The sequence below is a fragment of the Anarhichas minor genome, unplaced genomic scaffold, assembly GCF_050575085.1.
Source record: "Anarhichas minor isolate MPS153535 unplaced genomic scaffold, ASM5057508v1 ptg000045l, whole genome shotgun sequence".
Lineage (NCBI taxonomy): Eukaryota > Metazoa > Chordata > Actinopteri > Perciformes > Anarhichadidae > Anarhichas > Anarhichas minor.
Window position 1 is genome coordinate 3043199 of NW_027466491.1, and position 20968 is coordinate 3064166.

Consider the following 20968-nt stretch of genomic DNA (forward strand, 5'->3'; position numbering starts at 1 on the left):
TCTCACACTTATTGATCCATCTGCTCTTTATACAACTCTCAGCACCTTTCCTTCTCCTCCTCCTCCTCCTCGTGTATGTTTGTGTCCTTGGTGTCCAGCATACCACTGCTGTTTTGTCATGTGAGAGCGTACTTGTGTACTACATCTGGTTGTAATTTTGTTTTCCGTATTTTTTTTAATTTACTGGCAATAGCTTGTTTACACTCGTGCTTGCAGTAACACAACATATTTTAGGAGAGAGGAAAGGAAGACGGGGTGACACGGGGAGATGAAATGTGTGTGTGTTGTTGCATCATGTCCTCCAATAGAAAAATATATATATACTTCTGTTCTTCTCGGTTTTTTTCTTCCTCTCTATTAAAGATAATTTTTTTGAGAGATGCTGGAATATTTCTGCATATTCTTGCTGCCTTTTCATCCTGCACACTTGTAATCTTGCTGCTGATGAATAAATTCGAATGGGGTTTAAGCTGTAAGCCAGGCTAAGAGTGCCTGTTAATGCTTGAAATGATAAATGTAAATATAGAGAGGAAGACCAGGCAATGAAAGAGCATAGTGAATGACAAAGAGAGAGGAGAATTTAAATGAAGGGGAACGAGAGATGGCAATCGGTGGAAAAAAGAAACTGGATAAAAGTGGAACTCTAAATGGGGTGAGGAGTTCAGAGATGGTTACTGGTGACCAAAAACAAAGTCATTTGCCTTTTGAAAGTTCTACAAATGTACTGGAAGTCGTTCTATTTGCTGATCTTGGCTTGAGGGGAGACTAGTCTTGGTGTCGATGTGCGTTAAGCAGCTTGTAAGCACGCTTTGTGTTTGTGAACCAAGTTCATGTGAAGGCCATTACTGTGTGTCGCCCAACCAATGTGGACGAATATAAATCATAATGATGTCTGTGTGAGTGTGTGCGTGATCATCCACTGCAGGCTGAGAGCTGTCAGATTAAGGTAGCCTCTAACTGTTTGTGCTTATTAGCCGGCTACATAACACCGACTGCATAACAGAGTCTGGAGGAGGCAATAGAGAGGGGAAATAAGGGATTTAAAACATTTAAAAGAGGAAGTTCCCCAGAAGAGAGATGATTTGAGATGGGTGGTAAACAAGAAAAGACTGTGTCGTTTGGCACTAATGGTATTGCAAAACAAGCCTGTATAAATGCGTGATGGGTGTGTTCTTCCCTCAACGTGACGCAGCATGTATGAAGACTGAGATTATTTCCTGCATCTGTCTAAAACACTTCCATATTCTTGAGAATCTAAAAGAGTTTATTGCCTACCGCGCAGAGCCTCTCAAGCTATTTGCCTAATTAATCCCAAACGCAACGATGTCACTGGAACTCGGTTTGCCAGGGTTCAAAGGAAACTCAGTGGAAACAAAGAAAGCCAAGGCCTAGCTGTGGCCACAAAGCGTATCTGTACACCATTTTCTTTAAAAGTATGGCAGTAATGCAAGAAAAATACACTCAATTTGAAAAAAAAATCTCTTTATTTACAATCCATTTTTCAAACTTCTTTTGTGTAAACATAAGACACGGTGATTCTGAAGTCCCTTTTTTTTTCAAGGGAATGTTGTAATTCCTCAAATGAAAGCACAACGTGTAAATAATCTCTGGCATTTAGTCTCAGATGATGCCAAAATTCAGACACTATAAAAAGGATTATGAACACATGCCACACACACGCACCCCACCACTACGGAAGGATTTCACCATTTACTGTAAGAGCTCAATCATGAGGACTCAGGCACCTTATTAAAACCAGACGTTTGAGAGTGTGTGTGGACAAACTTCTTAATTCTTAATGCATGTACTGTCATGTTCTACTTGAAAGGCATTTTGTAGTCTGATTATACAATGGGCTCTATAAATAAAGTTACTATAAAGTTATTGATGTCTGCTGGGTAACTATACTTTTTTAGTACCAAATGTAGCAGAGTATCGAAAATGAATCGTCCTTCATAAGCTAAAGCTCATACAAGACCATGTCAGCAGAATTCAACTTTTCATTTGTATTACGAATCTGTTATTTAGACAATTATAGACTCTTTTAGTGACAATGTTTAACATTCGAAGAATTTTGCCGAAAAACACATCTATATTTCACAAAAATAAAGAAATCAGAAACAGGTATCTTACTATCGCCAGTATGAAAACATTTTAAATGATGCCCGGTCCTTATTGTCCATACGAGAGCCAATATCAGTGAATTCTCTACATATTTCGGACATGCTCCTGATTCAGTTGTCTCAAAATCCACGGCTTTGGTGTAAAGCCACCGTGTATTTCCTATGAACAGCATGCTAATTCCTACATTCAGTTTACAACACCTAAATACCTGCTTGGGGCTGTCATTTTAAATCCGCCGGGTCGCCTTGCTAAGTTATACTAAGCCCCCCTTTTTCAGCAGCAAAGATTGCGCATAACTCAGAGTTAATGTCATATTGAGTGTACAGCAGTCATTGACTGGCCATATCAAGCTACTCCGTCCATAAAGCTTTTGTCAGCATGTAATCAAGTTGATGGGGTGCAGCGGCATTACGGCGAGCGCAGGAGGATAAAACAAGTGTTTGATTTATAAATACCGTTTGCAGAATTTGACATCGGTGTTCATAAATAGTTTGAGAGAAAATGGGGAAGTTGTGGAGAGAATTGTTGCTGCTACAGTTCATGTAAATAGCTGCCTGCAGTCATTGATTTCCAATAAATATTAAACCACTAACTGAAGATCCTATTGTGTTATAATGTTTGGTACTGTTACATATTGTCCCTTTGAACACCTCAATGTTTGTGGGGGGAAAAACATGGTGACTATTTCTTCCAATCTGCCTCATATTCTCCCCTCCCCATCTTTCCTTCTCTGGGGCGTCTCCATCCATCTACCCCTCCGTCCCGTCCTAATCTTTCATCAAGCACTGAGAGCTTGTTTATGAGTGCTCAGCCTTTTCGATCTCTCCATTCATCTTTCGCTTCCCGCCCTCCGCCCCTCCGCCATCCATCCATCCGTTATTTATCCTCGAGGCCCAGACAATGATGACTGTTCCGTGGAACACATTTCCCCCCCCCCCTCCATGTGTTTCTCCCTCAATCCATCCACCCATCCCCGGACCCTCTCATGCTTCATTTTTCTTCAAAGCCCAGCAGTATTAGTGTCTGCTTCAGAGCCGTCTCCTCCACGAACTTGGCGTCCACATTCTCCTGCTCCTCGAAAGGGTTCAGAGCTGCAACACAGGAAGGAGGAGTTAGAGAGAGATTTAGATTATTGTACACAGGATGCAACGCTTCCTTCCTTCCAAAGCACGCACATAAACGCACACATTCTGTCTAAATCCTCCAAAGGCGTCCGAAGGTATCTAAACCAGGCAGGACGCACACCCGCACTCGCACATACACTACCTTGCTCCTCGATATCGGAGAGTATTTTTGCCAAGTAGGTAAGGGGCAGAAACTCAGTTCTGAAGCCTGGCTTGTCTCTGCTGGTGAACGCATATCCCTGAGGAGGAGGAAGACAAAAAAACACAACTGTGGGCTCTGCAGTTTTCAAGGATGCACACAGTCGAGAGAAATCTGCAGCAAATCCCCAAACTAGTCACCTTAACTCACTCGTTTCCTCTTCTGAATGAAGTTGGCAGCCATAAATTCGTATCATGTCATAGCACGAAATGCCACTGGCTCCGCTGGCCAATTAGCTGACTGAAACCAGCCAATAGCATCATGAAGTGTGTGGATGATGTTAGCTGTACAGCTGGGGTCACTGTTTAAACACGTTTGATGAAGAATGAAGGACTTTTTTTCTTTTCTTTTTTCTGTAACACTGCAGAAATAAACGCTTTTTTTCTGAAGTTAATATTTTTAGGGCAGCAAGGATTCCTTGTCAGAAACTTGTGATAATAGCTCATCACAACATTTCCAGAGCCCAAGGGGATTACTTCAAAAAGCTTGTCTTGTCCGACCAACAGTCCAAAACCCAAACAAAGATGTGAAACAGAGAAAAACACAACAGCCTCACATTTGAGGAGCTGGATCCAGCGTTTTTTAGCTCATCCAATACTGTGGTTTATGATCAAATACCTGCACAACTAGAGACATTCCCACAAGCCTCGGCTGTACTTTGTGTTTATTTCTAATGAGCAAATGTTGTGTCTGCTAGTCTTCGGTGCTTTTAGTGTGTGCGTCACTCTCTGCGGCATGTGTGACACACTGTGCTGTGTTACCTTGTTGTTGTGTTTCTCTAGCAGCGTCCTGGCATAATCTCTGGAGATCGAAGCTGAGCTGACAGGATGGTCCCACATATGGTAGATCCTCTGCTCCATAGGCTATAAACACACACACACACACACACACACACAAAAGAGTTTACATTTTAGACATGTAGCTCATGTTGTCATGAGAAAAAATAATCCCTGGGGCAAGTGAACATCTGTCCCCTTCTATTTTGCTGCTTGGAACTCAACGCCAGTATTGAGGAGTTGACTGCTAATGAGGCATTCCAGAGAACTCATCATTTCCGGTGTTGAGCAATGCATGCAACAGTAATAAATAACACTCAAGCAAATAAGAGACTACAGGTGTGACTGACAATGACATAGATGAGATGGGATTGGCAAACCTAAACATTGTGAAATATTTGAAGACAAATACCTTGACATCAACACACAAGGCTATAGTCTGAACTTGCGAGCAGCTGGTGTATCTCTTGTTTATTTGTTACTGCGGAAGTGTGAAGTACAATATGAGGTTTACCGGCATTCCATGGGCTTTAAAGATGTATATCATAAGAGGGATGTGGGTGCTGGTTTTAGCCAAGACATATACATTTCCTACAGTTTGCCAGCGTCTCCTGTTTTCTCGCTGTGTGTGTGTGTGTGTTGTACCTGCTAAATCTCTCCTGCCTGCCAAACTCACCCAACAAAAGTCTGATGGGCAGGAAACAGAACAGAGACACTAAACACTCGACATTCCTCTGACCACAATGCGGACAGAACCCACCGCCCCCCCCCACACACACACACACACACACATACACACACACACACACACAGAGGAATAATACTCTGTCCACACGGGAACCCAAAGCAGTTACACAAGTGTTAGGGACACACAGACTCAGTACTAACTGCCTACACTACCCATCCTCAACACACACACACGCATACACACACACAGCAGCCGGTTACACATGGGCTTTGTGATTGGCTTGAGGGGGGCTTGAGGGAGATGAGACCCAAAATAACTTCAAACTCTTAATTGGACCGGAATGGGAAGTTTGGGGAGAGAACCATTAGAGAAAAGATCAAAACTGTCCCCCTCACTAATAGATGGGATTACAGTAGCCTCGTGCATTGTTCTGGCTGAGACATTCACACCGGCCACGAACTGCTACCTCTCTCAGCCCTGTCCTCTGAGTGTGTACGCTCAACATATTATCATTTGGATGGCAGACTCCTCTAAACTATTCCTGGCCCTGCATAAAAACCTCATGGGTGAAAACACACACACACACACACACACACACACACACACACACACACACACACACACACACACACACACACACACACACACACACACACAAGTACCTCAGGGAGTCTCTTGAGTATGCTGAACTTCAGTCTCTCGTTGGCATCACTGTTGTCCAAATCTAAACACAAAGACAGAGGTGAAAAGAGGAGACATGGTGCCAATTACTCTTCTGAAGACAAATGTTCTTTATCTGGAGACAATTCATGTAAAATAAATGCAAATAAAATCAACAAAATCCAAGATTGCTATGACTACTATAAACCTTTTTCCCATGCTGATTTCCACGGATAAAAAAAGAATTAGAGGGAAATTTCCATTTGATAGAAAACAGAAAATGTTTTGACAATCAAGGCTTCACAAATGATCCCCCAGCAACACTTTAAGACTTTTCACAGAATGTATTTTTTTTTGCCTCTGACATCCTTTGACATGCTTTGGCAACTCCCGGATGGCTCCTCGGTGCTGAGAAGAATTCTGGGAGATGTAAGTCATCCAGGATGTTATAAGAACCAGAAAAAAAACCCTGACTTCTCAAGGCGAGCAGATGATAAATTCAGAGTTCTAGCCAGATTATTCATCTTCTTTCTTAAACTTTCTGCACCAATACAGTCCAACACATTGGCACCATTACTGCAGCTGCTGCACCTGATTATCTTTTTGTGGTTAGAATGACCTGAATTCCTCCACCAGCAGAGCTTATTAGTCTCGGGATGGCGATGTCTTTCAGTTGGTCAGTACACCACTTTGGTCCAGACTGAACTATCTCAACAACTTCTGGATGGATTATCATAAAGTTTTGTACAGACATTCATATTCCCAAGAGGATGAATCTTAATGACTTTGATCATCTTAGAGTTCGAGTGGGAAATTCTAGATGAGACGGTTTGTGTGTGTTTGTAATGAGGCAGAAAGAGCACACCTGCCCGGCCAACTGTCCAGGATAAACTAGTAGAAATCTAAATAAATATATACTTATTTGATCAATTCCTTGAGAGAAGTGACGCATGAACCCTCTCACTTCAAAGTCCTGAAACATTCTTTTCTCTCACTTTGAAGTTTAAAACCATTTGGACCGGCTCCTTTGAATAGTCTTTTCATCTTTGTTTGTTCTCTTCATGAGAAATGTAAACCACAAGAGCGACGAGGATATTTTGGTTCCGTTGAGCTCAGTGCCGAAGTTTAGCCTTGAAACAATACACACTGAGACAGATCAATGTTTTTGAGCACGGCACTGAATCCCCATGGTAGCTAACCAGAACCGCTGACCTCTCCGCACAAACGATGACAAAGGTAGACAAAGAAAAGAAGACGTGTCTTGCCTATTTCATGAGTCCGTTCACACACAATAATAACCAGTGAAGTCAGCCGCCAACATGCTCTACAGCTGCTCACAGCTCTGTGATGTGAGGTTCAGCGCCATATTGTATCTCTGCATGCACGGGGGAAGCATTCATTAAATGAATAAATAAGACAGTTTAAAATAAAAACAAAAAAACGTGAACTCATTATTATACAAAATATATTCAGCTTTTTTTTTTCTTTTTTTCATAATGTCCCTTTCCATGACAGTGGAGATGTTTCCTGGCCCTCACCTCAGCACAATAACAAATAATTCTGAATTAATGAATTAAATTCTTAATCATTCTTAAACTTAATGAGGCTACACATGCTACCAAATAGCTAGCTAGCTGGTTCTATAACAGATGTTCCAAAATGAAAAATAAACTGCAAGAAAAAATTCAGGTAAAATTAAATGAAAATTTAAAGATGAAATGCAACAAATAAGTAATTGAGTTTTAATAACTTATCATAATTCTGGCATTATGTGGTGTTCATATTAGAGCTGTTCGCATCTGTTCATCCCACCAATTGTCCTGTGGGTTTTGGGGGTTTCTGGGGTAATTCACAGTAACTCATAACAGGTGCAGCGTAGTATCAGCCACCTGTGTGACTGTGGAAATGCTGAAAATATTGCTGAATGCTGAGAAGTAAAAAAAAATAATGAATAATTTAATTTAAGAGAGACTATTTGAAAGTTAATTTGGTCCTGTATTTGAAGGAACACTGTTTACCTCAATACAATGCATGGTTAAGCCTAATAATGACTCTCATATGTTCATAAACAGCATGAAATTTCATCCCAACAAACCTTGGACGCTGCAAATTCCAGCAGACCTCTAATTTACAGCTCAAAGCTGGAACAATTCTTAGTTTGCAGATGATGCACAACTTTTTCTTTCCGTTCCACTTCTACATGCAAATGCAAAATCGAACTAAAAAAATGTCCATGTCATTTCCCAGGTTCTTCACCCCCAAGAAGTGGGCCAGGCTGAGCCGGAATGGGCAGGCGTCTTTTACTGCTCACTGCGTGGATATGCCTGGAGCCCTGTTGGCTCGTCCAGCTGTGTTTTTACTAATAGAAGTGAAAACCGAGGGCGAGCGAACTGGCCCTTGTTTCTGCAAGAGTCAGCGAATCATGCCGGAGCTCGAAGCATTCTACATCTGTTTTTATAGTTCTCAGTCATCTAATCGTGTTCTCCTTCTACCTGCTACTCGTTAAAAGGGGTCAAACAAACCCAAATGCCCGACGACAAGAACCAGCCAAGAGTTACTCAGCTTTTACTTAGTATGTGGCTGCACTTTTCTCGGCATCAGACAAACTCCTTCATTTTAGTAAGATGCTGACGTTTGTGGAATGTTTTTACTTTTTACATCCCTGTCTGAATCCATTTCCTGTATTTATTTGCCTTCTCTTCATTACAGAAGAGAAAGCAGCACAAAGAGAACGAGCCTCATGCTCCCCAACGACAACCTCTAATATAGTTTCTGCATTATGAATGATGTCATGTTTTAAACTTCGTCATACTAATGTGGTTTTTTAGACATTGATAGTAAAACGATGATAGGTTGAGAAATACTGAATACAGCCTTCTGATTTAACGTGCAATCCGCTCTGCGTTTATCAACTTAAGTACAACAATGATTTTGTGTTATTCTCCTGTCGTTTGTTATCATATCTTTTACTATATTGACTTGCAAGCTTATATATTTTCATTATTACAGCATGTCATAAAACAATTAAACAATGATTATTTGATTTAGTTTTTTTATGTTGTCGTTTGTTTTGTTTTTTATTGGACAAATTGGTGCAAGACAATTCATCCTGAGAGGAACATGAAAGTCTGTACACAGTTTTATAGCAATCCATCCAATAGATATTTCAGTCTGGAATGAAGAGGGGGATGATGACATGATTGAATTTTCTTTTTAAAACTTACTGTGTGTGTGTGCGTGTGTGTGTGTGTACCTGTCATGAGCCGAGACACAAAGGTCTCAGTGAGCTGCAGGAAGCCGTGATCAATGTACTGTAGGAAGGTGTGATGAGGGAGGCAACGCACAGCAAACACCGCTAACAGGGTGTGATAGCCTGGAGAGAGACGGAGAGAGAACAGTGGGGCAGATGAAGAGAAAGACGAGGGAGAAACTTTTGATGTTCCTGAAAACAACAAAGGAGGCGAAACAGTAAAACAACACTAAGAGTCTTCAGCCATGCTAGCGGCTCTGTGAGGCCGTATTTAGACACAGCCGTGCTTTGAGCTTCATGCTATCGTCAGCATCCAGCAACAATGTTCACATTGACAATGCTGAAGAAGACGTTTAGGTATTGGACAAAGAGCTGTGCCGTTAGCATGGCCAAGTAATTGGGTTGTTTTTTTTCTCAACTTGTATTCACCAAAAGGGACACAGACTCAGTTTGCCTGCTGTTTTACAGCTTCACACCCAATTTACACACATTTACACCTGCAGCCTCAGTGTCAAGGGTGTGCTGCCTTGCTTCAGGGCATTTGTCTTTTCCTCCCGTTACCAAACAAGGATTCTTACCTGCAAAGTTTTCCTCACAAGCAACTAAAATCAAGTGTGTAAAAGTGGGATTTATATGGCAAACACTGGAAAATGAATTCAAATTATTGAAAATGTATTCACACTCTGCTCTGTCCATGTCTGCGCTATGCTAATGTTTAACATAATTTTGGTTACATTAGTGCTGAAGAGAGCGGGTCTGTTGTCCCTCAGTGCAAACACACATTGTTATTCTGGGTGAGACAGAGACGGACTGGATTAAAACAACTAAAAGTGTGTGTGTGTGTGTGTGTGTGTGTGTGTGTGTGTGTGTGTGTGTGGAGATGGTACCTGGAGGAAGGGGCAGGCAGAGACCCCTCGTGGCTTCCAGGATCCGAAACATGAAGTGAAACACCGACCACTCGGCGGGACTGCCCCGCTGAGTGCTGGAAAACACACACACACACACACACACACACACACACACACACACAGAAGAATTTGGACTGGAATGTTATGTAATGTGAGCACACACGTGAAGAGGGGTAATCGACAGTTTGCTCATGTGGACACACACAGCGGGGAGTGATGGAGGGTCTGCAGCACACATGGGTGAAGATGAATACACGCACACACACACACACACACACACACACACTATAAGTGCTTTATACTTTACATTACATTAATCAGAAACTTTAAAGGAGACACACACTGACGAGGGAGGAGTACTCACAGGCACAAAACATGAGGGCCGAGTTTGTACTTCAGCCAGACTGACTCCAGCATGTGTCTGATGAGCTCCAGCTAAGCACACACACACAGAGACACACACACGTTAGTGCTTTGGGAAGGAGATGCTCGGTTAGATTCCAATGAAACGAGACATTTTTCTGCCACGACGTTGTTTTCTTTGAGGAAATGAACACTTGTTAGATGATCAGTTTCCTCGCTTCCCTCTTTTTCTTTTTCCTACTTCCCATATTCATTTCCACTGAAAAAGAGAGCAGTGGTTCCGGATGTGAACACATCATTTCACAACACATGTTTCAGCATGCAGGATTCATCTGAACGCACTTGACTCATCTGAAACATGCCCACTGCATGCTGGAGCACACGCACATTACGCACTCATTCTTTCCACGAATGACCCCTCTCTCATCTCCTGTCGAATAACAGGAAGACGAGCTGCCTCACTCACATCCTGCACACCAGTAGGAAACCCTCCACCAATGTCCTCCCTGACCTCTCGGAAATTCAATTAGCTTCGCTTATGTAACGAACATGCCCAAAATTAAGAGACGAACATAATAATCAGCTTCCCTGTTGTTGTTTTTTTAACGTCTCCTGCACAGTTTTCTTCGTCTAATTAGCACATTTGCTATGCAACATTTTTCATGTTGTCTGTACACAAGTTAGGGAATGGATTCCCAAATAAATAACCACAGAGGAATTTTCTCCATCAATACAGATGAAGAAAGTAATACTTTAAAAGTCAAAAACTGCTCTTAATTGGCAAGCAATTTGGTTCACAGCATACAATTTGCGTTATCAGATATGCATTGTTAAAATTAATTAATTAATTGGTAATTTCTTTCCTCTTCAACTAACATCTCGTGCGCTCGTTGCTGCATTAAAAGGGATACAAATGTGTTTGACTTTTTGTGCTGAAAACAAAAAGTCAAACAAGTGATTTAAAGCCACAGACTCATACACACTATCCCCAGTGTGACTTTCTATGCGAATAAAATCTCAAATCAGCGATTTGTCTTAATGAGCCTCGGCCCAGAAAGAGACGGGATTTACTCAGTGTGGCTCCCCTGCTGAGGAAAAGTTTAACAACCTTGGGTATAGAATAACATTTTCTGCATAGTTGTGAATATTTCAGCCTATTTCAATTAATTCCATTGCTTTTATTATGTATTTTTAACTAGTCATTCACATTCAGCTATTAGCGGGTTGTTCTTTGCTCTGACGTTGGCTGTGTTATAAAAAGGAATGTATCTCAGTTGTCTGTAGCAACAGGGAGAGGAAATAAATAACAATGACAATAATGTGCTGCGGAGCTGTAATCTATCATAACAGAAGTTCTCTTGCTCTTAAAAGCTGTAATCTATTTCACCCCAAACTTCTCCCCTGTGTCAACGCAGCCATTAGTCTCAATAAGCACCGACATGAGGGGTAGATGTTCTTTATTTGTGGAGGGGAAGTCAGCCCTCTTTTGAAAATGTACCTCTCTGAGTTTTTAAAGCATGAGTCAGCTTGATGTGTAAGCACATCACCCTGTCGTTGAGTTACTCGACTGTTCTTGAGCTAAAACGTCCCTGAAGGAGGCTCCTTATGGGTCCTTTTGAGTGTGCGTGTTTTAATAAACCCCGCTCCCCGGATGAGAGACTTTTTCATTTTCACTCCCTTGAATAAATTCAATAATAACCATGTTTGCCGGGACGCAGGGCGATGCCAAATACGATTACAGACGTGCCTTCTTCTATTACTTTCATTCGGAGTCTGAAGGCGCAGGTAAAAACTCATAAGCCTGTCGTACGGAGCTGAGCCACCGACCTATCCAGCTGAGAGCAGGCAGGATTTGTTTTGTCTTTGTTACTCTGTCATTTGCAATTCCATAAAGTCCCGAAACGTGGTGCTTCCTGCTTTCTATTCAATTCCAGCCTTACCCTTGGCCTGATTTAATACTGTTGTGTTGATATATGCTCTATGTCTGCTTTCAGCGGCTCCTAGCTGTGAACGGATTTACCTCCCAGGAATACTAAAGACTGACTTTACAGAACCAAGTACCTCTATATAGGGTACTGAGACGGAGAGTGGTAACGTCTTTCCGCTCGGTTATGCACATTCCACCTGCTGCTCTTTGGGTGGATACAAAGGGGCGTAGTGATATTCATATCTATATATATTTGGGATACACATTGTTCTCCCCCACCCCCCACAAAAAGTCCCTGAGTGGTTGAGGATACATGTCTTAACTGTAGAAGTGTTTGTTTTAGAGGACTGAAGCGGCGACCTGATGGCTTCCAGCAACCCTCTCTAATCTGAAGAGCACATGTCCATCTGTCAGAGCATTTAACTAAAGTGGAGAACTCGCTGCCTCTTCCACTGAGCGATCCTCGCTGTGAAGAGCACTTAACCTTGCCGAAAAAGAGTAAGGGCAAGCATTAAATAAACATAACTCGAAGAACGATGTACCTTTTAAATAAAAGAAGGTTCACGGGAGTATGTACGCTGGTCCTGAACCTCTCTCTATCTGTCCAACACACACACACACACACACAAACGCGGTGTACCAACCAGTTTGGCGACATAGTTGACAACCAGCGAGTCGATCTTCTTCTTCCCCATACGAGGCAGGTGTCTGTTAAGATGCTCTCGGAGCTTGTCAACCGTCTGCAATGTAAAAAAAACACACTGATTATTTTCGGTGTGTGTGTACGTGTATGCAGCCTGGACTAAATGTTGTGTTTGTGTGTTTTAAGTATACTTTGCTGTGCACTCAGCAGGGTCAAATTGAGTTCAGCTCGACTTTCCCCGCGACTACAGTGTCCCAAAATTGATTTAACCACGGAGAGAAGAGGAAAGGAGGGAAGAGAGGAGACCTGTGGATGTGAGAGGTGGAAGAAGTACAGAAGATGAGTCTAAAAACAGTTGACAGAATGACCTGATAAGAGGGAAGAGGGAATGAGGAGGAGACAGAAGGAGAGAGGGAAAGAGAAAGAAGGAGTGACAGGAACGAAGAGGAAAGAGAGGAAGGGGTAAAAGAATGATGGACGAAGTGAAGGAGGGAATAAAGAGAGAAAGGCAGGAGGACTGGGTCATTCTAAGAATAGCTGAGAGACTGCTAGCATCTCGCCTGAACTCCATTAAATTGAAGCTATCTGCTCTTTAAAAACTATGCTGAGCACAGGGAAAAGTGGAGGATATGAAAATGTCCATCAAACAGCGTACAGTAAAAAAAAAAAGACAGGACAGAAACCTTAAGATGCCCCTTTTTTTTAAAGTGTTGACTCATCTGAAGCGTAAAAGGAGTTTCACCTTAAAAGATGACTATGGCGGGAAAGAGTCGGCTGTCAGCATTTCACTGCAGATCTTTAGTGGTCTATATATCAACACATGTTAGAGGGAGAACCCACCTCTAGGGGCTGGTAAACTGTTGTGTCAACAATATGGGATGCTCAATGCATCTACGGAGGAAATTAACAATGAAGCACTTTACGATGCAGACACTTTTTGTTTGACTTTGCCTCGTCTACTACAGTGAGTGTCAGTGGAGAGGAAAAAGACACACGGTGTGCAATTATTCAAATTTCTTTTTTAAAAGGACCTCAAAGTCAGCGTGGTATCTCAAAAGCAACAATGAGTGTTTCATTATTTTCTATTCTGCTACTGCCTTTTTGATTTTGAGTGGTAGGATGTTAACTACAGTCTTTATTTTTTTGGAAGGTTTAAGGACTTCCTGCTTTTGAAATATCTGATTGTTTTGTCATGACTGACAGAATGACTGGTCCTTTTGCTGAATTATTCATTTAGCAGCATTTCACAAGCGATGCTTTTCATAAAACGTGCAAGTTACGACTAAAAACCTTTCTGAAATCTTTTGAATGGCTTTCTTACTTTAAACCAGAGGATTCTGGTGCTACGTTACGGCATGTGAATGCAGAGCTGATTGTGTATAGTATACTGGGACCACGTCTTTCTGAAAGATACATCCGCCTTGCGCTTAATAATAGAGAAAAAGCCTGAAAGCTAATCAAACATGGATGCCTCATATCTGCCAAAAGATCGTCATTCGGGGGTAATTGAACCCAAATTCAATTAATTTAGTGCTACCTTGTCAACTCACTGTATTTTCAACCCTCATATTACCAAGTCTCTGTAGTCACACAATCGTCTTAAGTTGGTGTTCTGTCCATTAACGCGACATACTTCCTGGCTCAGAGCCAGTTTCCCAATTCATCAAAGATCTGGATGGGGCTGAGGTCAGGTTAGGCCAGTCAAGCTCTCCACACTCAAGATAAAGAAATACATTTCTTTATCCACCTGCCTTTGTGCATAAGGTCACTGTCACGTTAGAAAAAGAAATGTGGAAGTATACGTTGCATTATGATTTTCCCTTTATAGAAACTAAGCGTCTAGCCCAAGCCACGAGCAAAGCTACTTTTAACAGTGTGTGTGTGTGTGTGTGCGTGGTAGTGTGTTGTAGCCACTGAAAGGTTTCAGCTTCTCTGTCTCTCACCAGGCCTATGAGCGCCCTCTGTTGATGGTCCTCCTCCTGGAAAAGTGGCACCAGCTTCTTATCTAGAGGAGAGAGACACGAGGCAATAGTGGGAACTTGCACATAAAAGAGACGTTTGAAGAAACCTTTGATGCTGCATCCGTGCTAGACTGAACACTACAGGTAGCCTCAAGTGTGTCAGTGCAGTAGCGTTATTAAAAAAGGCCATCCGTAGGAATGGATGAACCCAAACTCTGACTTGTTATGGCCTGAACAAAGAAAGAGGACATTAATGGACTCTTTTGGATGACTGTTCGCTTTAAAAATACATCCCAAGGCCTAGGGGGGTTATGGCTGCAATCCTGCTGTGTCCTATGTGTGTGTGTGTATATTTTTTGTTGTTGTATATCAGCCATATTAAAGTGGACCATCTAGCTGGGTCACTTTCGATGAATTATTGCACACTTGCATACACAAACACAACCCATCTTTTGATCACTTTCACACACATGCAAGAAGCTGGCGTTTTGATGTTACAGTGTAATATGTTACAGATTTATAATAGCACTTGCAGGGCACAGCTAGCCGGCAGGCCAGATTTGCTGTATGCCTGTTAGACGTTCAAACTGTTTTGAATTTAAATATCTTTTACAATTGGCTGATGTTCTTTTTCTGAGCTTTTCACGCCAATGGACACACACACACACACACACTTTGACCATGTGACCTCTCCGTTACGAGACGGTCTCATTCATCAAACTTGAAGCATTGTAGAATAATGAATTATTAGTTTAAAATAAAACACTATCAAAATTGTTTGTATTTTTCTAAGTCATTTATCAAGTAAAAGTGCTCAACTATATGCTTGTTCAAACAACTTAATTATGAGAATGTGCTGATTCTCTCGACTTTATATTCTTGTCAATGGGATCTCTTTGGTTTTGCTTGCTTGGTCGAACAAATCCTAGCCATTGGAAGTTGTCACTTTGGGCTTTTGGACATTGTGACTGGCATTTCTAGCCATGCAGCATGGCTCTAGGGCTGTCAGTCCACCACTTTGGTCCTGAAATATCAACAACTTTGGGATAGATTGCTGTGAAATTTGGTGCAGATATCTATGGGGCTCAGAGGATGAATCCTAATGACTCTGATCCTCTGATTTTTCATCTAGCGCCACCAGGAGGTAGAGATTTTCACTGTGAAATATCTCAACATGTCCTGGACAGATTGGTACAACATTTGGCACAGACATTGGTGGTTCCCGGGCGATTTATGTCTGACTTTGACGATCCCATGACTTCTCCTTTAGTGCCAACATGAGGTTGACATTTTTAGTTTTGCGCAAAATGTTTCCACGACAATTGGATGGGTTGCCATGAAATCTGGAACAGACGATTATGTTCCCCCCGAGATGAATAGCAATAACTTTGGTGATCCCCAGACTTGTACGCACTATATTTACAATGTTTCATTCCGCAGACTTTGCACTCACTTTATTTGTGATGTAAATATAACGTAACGTGTCTATAGGACTTTCCGGTGAGCCAGGACTTTGTAGTAATTGTTAACAGCAGAATGAGAAAATCTGAATGATCAAAAAGGCCTCAGCATGGAAGCAGATTGATAAACTGTTGGGAATCAGTGTGGCAGCTTCTTGCATGAGTGCTATCATCTGTGCAAAAGTGATGAAGAGAGTGTGTTTTACAAGTGAATCTGTGGGAGGCTCTGGGTGTATGAGATCATCCGCGTGAATTAACTGAGGTGAGGGAAGGTCCCGTGTTGTGGTTGACACAAAACATCTGCACTGGAGTCATGAGAGACAAGAGACAGACAGAAAGAGAAGAAGGGAGAGAGGTGAAGGAGGTAACTAAATCCCCACCGTTATATAGTCGTAGCATTCTTCAATTCTCCTCTTTTAAAATTCCCTTTCACCCTCTCACCTCTCCCACTACTCCCTTTCTTCCTCTCAACCTCCAAGATAAATTAGTGTGGTGGTTCTGTTTAGTTGAATTCTCCAGGGGGCATGAAGAATGCGACCTCAGAAGAACACACAAACCCAAACACACTCGCACACAGTTTTGAGCTCCATTATATGCCAAGGTTTTGTTGTTATTTACGACATTCACACTCCCTGCATTGTGTGTGTGTGTGTGTGTCTGTGTGCCTGTGTGCGTGTTGCATCTATAGATTTATGTTTGTGAGTGCATGTGTGTGTTCATGCCGTCTTACCAAGACACCAGGTGTCCACCATTGATAGAACTCTAGAAAATAAGAAGAGAAGCTTTGTGTGAAAACAATCCCTCAAGCTAGCATTATAATAAGAGTCTTACTTTTCTCGCTGTAAGCCGAGGACCTATCATGCTTCACTGCTGCAGTCTGCAGCGAAAAAATATATCAAAACTATAAAAGCACAAAGTATGTCTGCAGGTGCTGGAGTTTGGCCTGGAGGAAGAAAAGCTAATTATGAACCAAAAAGGATTTTGGTTTGATCCCTAATTTACAAACTGGACAGAGTTATATCTAGTTGAAGGCAGGTATTACATCAGTGGTGCATACAGGTACATACATCATCAAGTCACTTGATCATAAACGGTTGGGGGGGCTCCAGTTGCACTCTCATTTCTAAGGTATTTCAAATGAAAGGGGATGGATCACAGTCAAAGAGTAACCAGTAAACAGGGTTTACACAGGTCATTCCTGTGAATAATACGACAGAGCACTGGGTTAGTTTTAGGAGTTTGTGCAGAGAATTACAATCAGAAGTGAAAGTGGTAAAAGACAGTCTATTTCAAAGAGAGCAAAGCATCCGCAGCAGAAGTAAGAGCCCACGTAATTACGCTGGGACATTTACATTGTGAGCAGACAGAGAACAGACATTTTTCTTCTCTGTAGTCAGTGGTTTTACACTGACTCGGGTTATGGAAACTGAACTCCTGCACATTTAAATTCACTCTGCCTTACGAGGAAAAGCACATCTATTAAGGCTGCCAAAGGGGCATTAAAATTGGAGAATTCATCATATTTTGGGTCCAGACAGGATGCATCAAATAATCTAATCATTCTTTTTTTGGGAAGTTAGGGAGTTTTACTAATGTAAAGAGCCAAAAGTGCTTTTAAACTTATTTCACATCTTTATTGTGTTTTATTCTTCAACTGATTGATTATGCTTCCGAACTTCACTGAGCTGGGACACCACTTCATAATTTAAGCATAGTTAAAGGGTAATGCTGTTGATATTCAGTATTTTTGTTATTGAAAAAAAAAAAAATCCCATGAAAAGCCCAAAACCAATAATGAATTGATTCTACTAACACGTATTGTCTGTGTAGACATAGCTTGATGTTTCTTACTCCTCTGTGCCGTAGAGCTTCACTGTTGTCAAAAAAAAACTACAAAAACAAACCCTGAGGGGCATGTTCCTTCATTATGAGGAACATGGCCACTGTAGTTTATTTTAAATAAATCCCACCTACACCGCCCTGCTGCTATAACTACTCTTTAGAGCACCAATTGTGTATTAATCCACAGCTGTAAAATGGTCCGCAACAAATCTCCTCCTGTATGAGTAAGATTAGCTAAAAACTACAGTGCCCATCTGTTTGAAATGAAACCCATGTTTAAAAGATTTAAATCTTCAGTAGGAACCAGTGTGCCGAGTGCCACAGATGAAGTCCGAATGTATTGAGAAGCGGAGTAACGCATTGTTGGTTTCAATCTTATTATGGGGTTAACTGACCATAATAAATGGATGGATACAGCTCAGTGTGTTTTTCTATACCTCTCCTGGGAGAGTCCGTGGAGCAGTTTCATAGCAACTGTTGGTTTTTAAAGTGCACAAATTGAATACTTTTTTCAAACCCAATTTTGAGAAAACAGTGAAGCAAAACACCGTGCAGGGGGGGCGGTCATGCGTTCCTCTCTGCGTCTGGAGTGATGTGCTTTTCTTAACGAAGCTCCGGTGGACGGCAGACCTACTTCTTAGTGTTCTCCTCCATGTTATTCCTGTGGCTGGATGGTCTCCTCTCGGACTTCTGAAACAAGCAACACCATCATGGGAGGGCTGACAACATGCTCTCGTTGTTTAGCAAAGACCCCACAGGTATGCAGAGAGAAACGCACGCACGTTCTCTGATCCGTCACAACAACAAGCATGTTGAAACAATCACCGTCAATCTGTTTCACTTTGTGTTCATTAGTATGCATGAGAGGTTTTTATTGACGCACGCACACAGACACACACTCACCAGTTTCTCCCAGTCAGCTTGTATGTGTGAGGTTCTGTATCTGGGGTTGGGAACAGCATCCAGATATTTTGTCCTCTCTGTGTTCCACTGCAGCTCTAACCAGAAACCCTGGAGACTTCTGGCCTGCAGACACACACACACACACACACACACATACACACACACACACACACACAAACAACACCGTCAGTGACACAGCAAGGTCATTGCTGCAAAGCAATTGAGGAAAAATTGCACGCAAGTAGACACGATATAATAAAATCACACTGTTTTACATATAAATGTATTTTTGAAAGTCTGAATGAAGTCAGCTGCAGTCATTTCCCAACATTGCATCATACGTGCACCCAGCGTATGCGTAACATGCGATGTAACAAGCACACAATTGTCTCCATTTAATCACCAACCTGCAGGGCAAGTTCTATTAACTGGTTCTGGAAACAGAGTCGACAGTCAGACTCTCAAAGCTTCATAATAACTTTAAGAGCAGTTTTAATATAATACATGTGTTTAAAAATGTATGTTGTTACCTTGCCTTTGAACACAGGTTCAATATGCAGCTCAGTGGTGCACAACACACCAGGGACCTCCAACAGACACGCTAGTATCTCCTAGAACACACAAAGACAGACTTAAGCATGTGTGTGTGTGTGTGTGTGTGTGTGTGTGTGTGTGTGTGTGTACTACTCAAGGCAAAAAAGAAGAAATAGAACTGCAAGTGTGTCCTGATTTGGCATTCATATCCACATATATGGTTTATTTTTTTATGTCTTTATGCATGCTGAATTGTGTTAGTGTGTGTGTGTGTGTTTGTGTGTGTATGTGTGGTACCTTCTTGTCGAGTACAGAGGAGTAAGGCAGGACTTTGTCCAGGCTGAGGGACTTCTCATAGCTTATTCTGTGCAAAGAGGCTGTGTGCGTGTGTGTGAGAGAGTGAGAGAGAGAGAGAGAGAGAGAGAGAGAGAGAGAGCGAGAGAGTACAGTCAGACTTTTATTTAATGTATCACAGTTATGCAGAATTCTTATCCTAAACTTTATTTCAATAGTTATACACATACAGGTATGCATTAAATTTGATCTCTGCATTTAATCCACCCTAACTATTTAAGAGCAGTGGGCTGCTGGGAAGCAGTTCTATACTTAGCCAAAAGGCCAAGAAGCTTTGGATTATTGATAGCGAAAAGATTATCTTAGAATAACTACAAGGCAAACAAGGCCCTGTAACCAAGGTCCCGCCCAATGGCGGGTTTTATTAGAACTCCCACTGCATGCTATTAGATCTGATATCGTGCAGTGAGCTCTGCGTGTGCCGTTCTGTTGCACCGTTCTATTCCGGTGGCATTGTGGTGTTCCTGCAGCGTTGTCTGTCTGGTACCCCTTTGAAGAGGCCCTCTGACCTTTGTTTTCGAATATGCTTAATTTTGTAGTGAATCTAGTTCGACACACATGAGTAGGTTACATAAATTGCAGAACACTGTACACGGCAGGGATACTGTGCTACGGTTCAGAGAACGTGTTTGCGCTTTTCTACCTTTTTGTTGAACCAGGCATCTTTGACAAACACACAGAGCCAAGTTTAAAAAAAAAAGATATCTTTGTGTGTGACAGTAACACAGAAACCACAGTTATTGTGGTGGATTTATGGCTGCAAAACCGCTCTCCTAATTTTAGCGCAGGGGATAAGCCGGCAATACTGCTGATGTTGTTCACACTGAATTGTTGACAGTGAGGATGGTAGCTTTGTTGACAGAGTAAAATCTTGTTTATTGATGAATTCAGATCCGTGGCGTGAGCTCTCCTTTGTGCTCAAGTGATATTGATGTTGTCGTCGTTTGGTGGATTATCGTGCGGATTACTGCCTTGCGTGACCTTTTGTTTCTAAACTCCATCGTGAAGCCAGTAACACCGGGCTGAATGTGGTGATCCAGCGCTGGGGCGCACAGTCGCTATCATATAATATTACACTGATTTCATATGAGAAAATACCAAATTCACTGTTGAGAAGCTATGTATTTTGAACATATTTCTTTTCATATGATATGAATGATAAGATCATGTTGGGTACGCCAAGAGATAAAAGAACAACGGAGCAAAATCATCAAGTGATACTAGAAATGACATGCTTGAATGTGGTGCTTTA

At 41.8% G+C, this 20968-nt stretch overlaps 1 protein-coding gene across 3 annotated transcripts in view; it reads right to left on the reverse strand.

The window, feature by feature from the left end:
* Nucleotides 1–1465: 1465 nt before the first annotated feature.
* Nucleotides 1466–20968, reverse strand: part of gsap (gamma-secretase activating protein) — a 28939-nt gene continuing 9436 nt past the window's right edge. Inside the window, exons 19-32 of one of the 3 annotated variants that reach the window (XM_076111839.1) lie at nucleotides 19660–19739; nucleotides 19359–19439; nucleotides 18829–18951; nucleotides 18560–18615; nucleotides 16814–16845; nucleotides 14606–14667; nucleotides 12664–12759; nucleotides 10094–10164; nucleotides 9709–9803; nucleotides 8825–8944; nucleotides 5574–5635; nucleotides 4209–4310; nucleotides 3391–3487; nucleotides 1466–3215 (exon numbers count right to left, since the gene is read on the reverse strand). In XM_076111839.1, the coding sequence (XP_075967954.1) occupies nucleotides 3115–3215; nucleotides 3391–3487; nucleotides 4209–4310; nucleotides 5574–5635; nucleotides 8825–8944; nucleotides 9709–9803; nucleotides 10094–10164; nucleotides 12664–12759; nucleotides 14606–14667; nucleotides 16814–16845; nucleotides 18560–18615; nucleotides 18829–18951; nucleotides 19359–19439; nucleotides 19660–19739 (1178 nt within the window). In that variant the 3' untranslated portion in view covers nucleotides 1466–3114. Of the gene's footprint in view, nucleotides 3216–3390; nucleotides 3488–4208; nucleotides 4311–5573; nucleotides 5636–8824; nucleotides 8945–9708; nucleotides 9955–10093; nucleotides 10165–12663; nucleotides 12760–14605; nucleotides 14668–16813; nucleotides 16846–18559; nucleotides 18616–18828; nucleotides 18952–19358; nucleotides 19440–19659; nucleotides 19740–20968 lie in introns of those variants that run through there. The other 2 variants (XR_012959343.1, XR_012959344.1) reach the window with 2 other exon arrangements.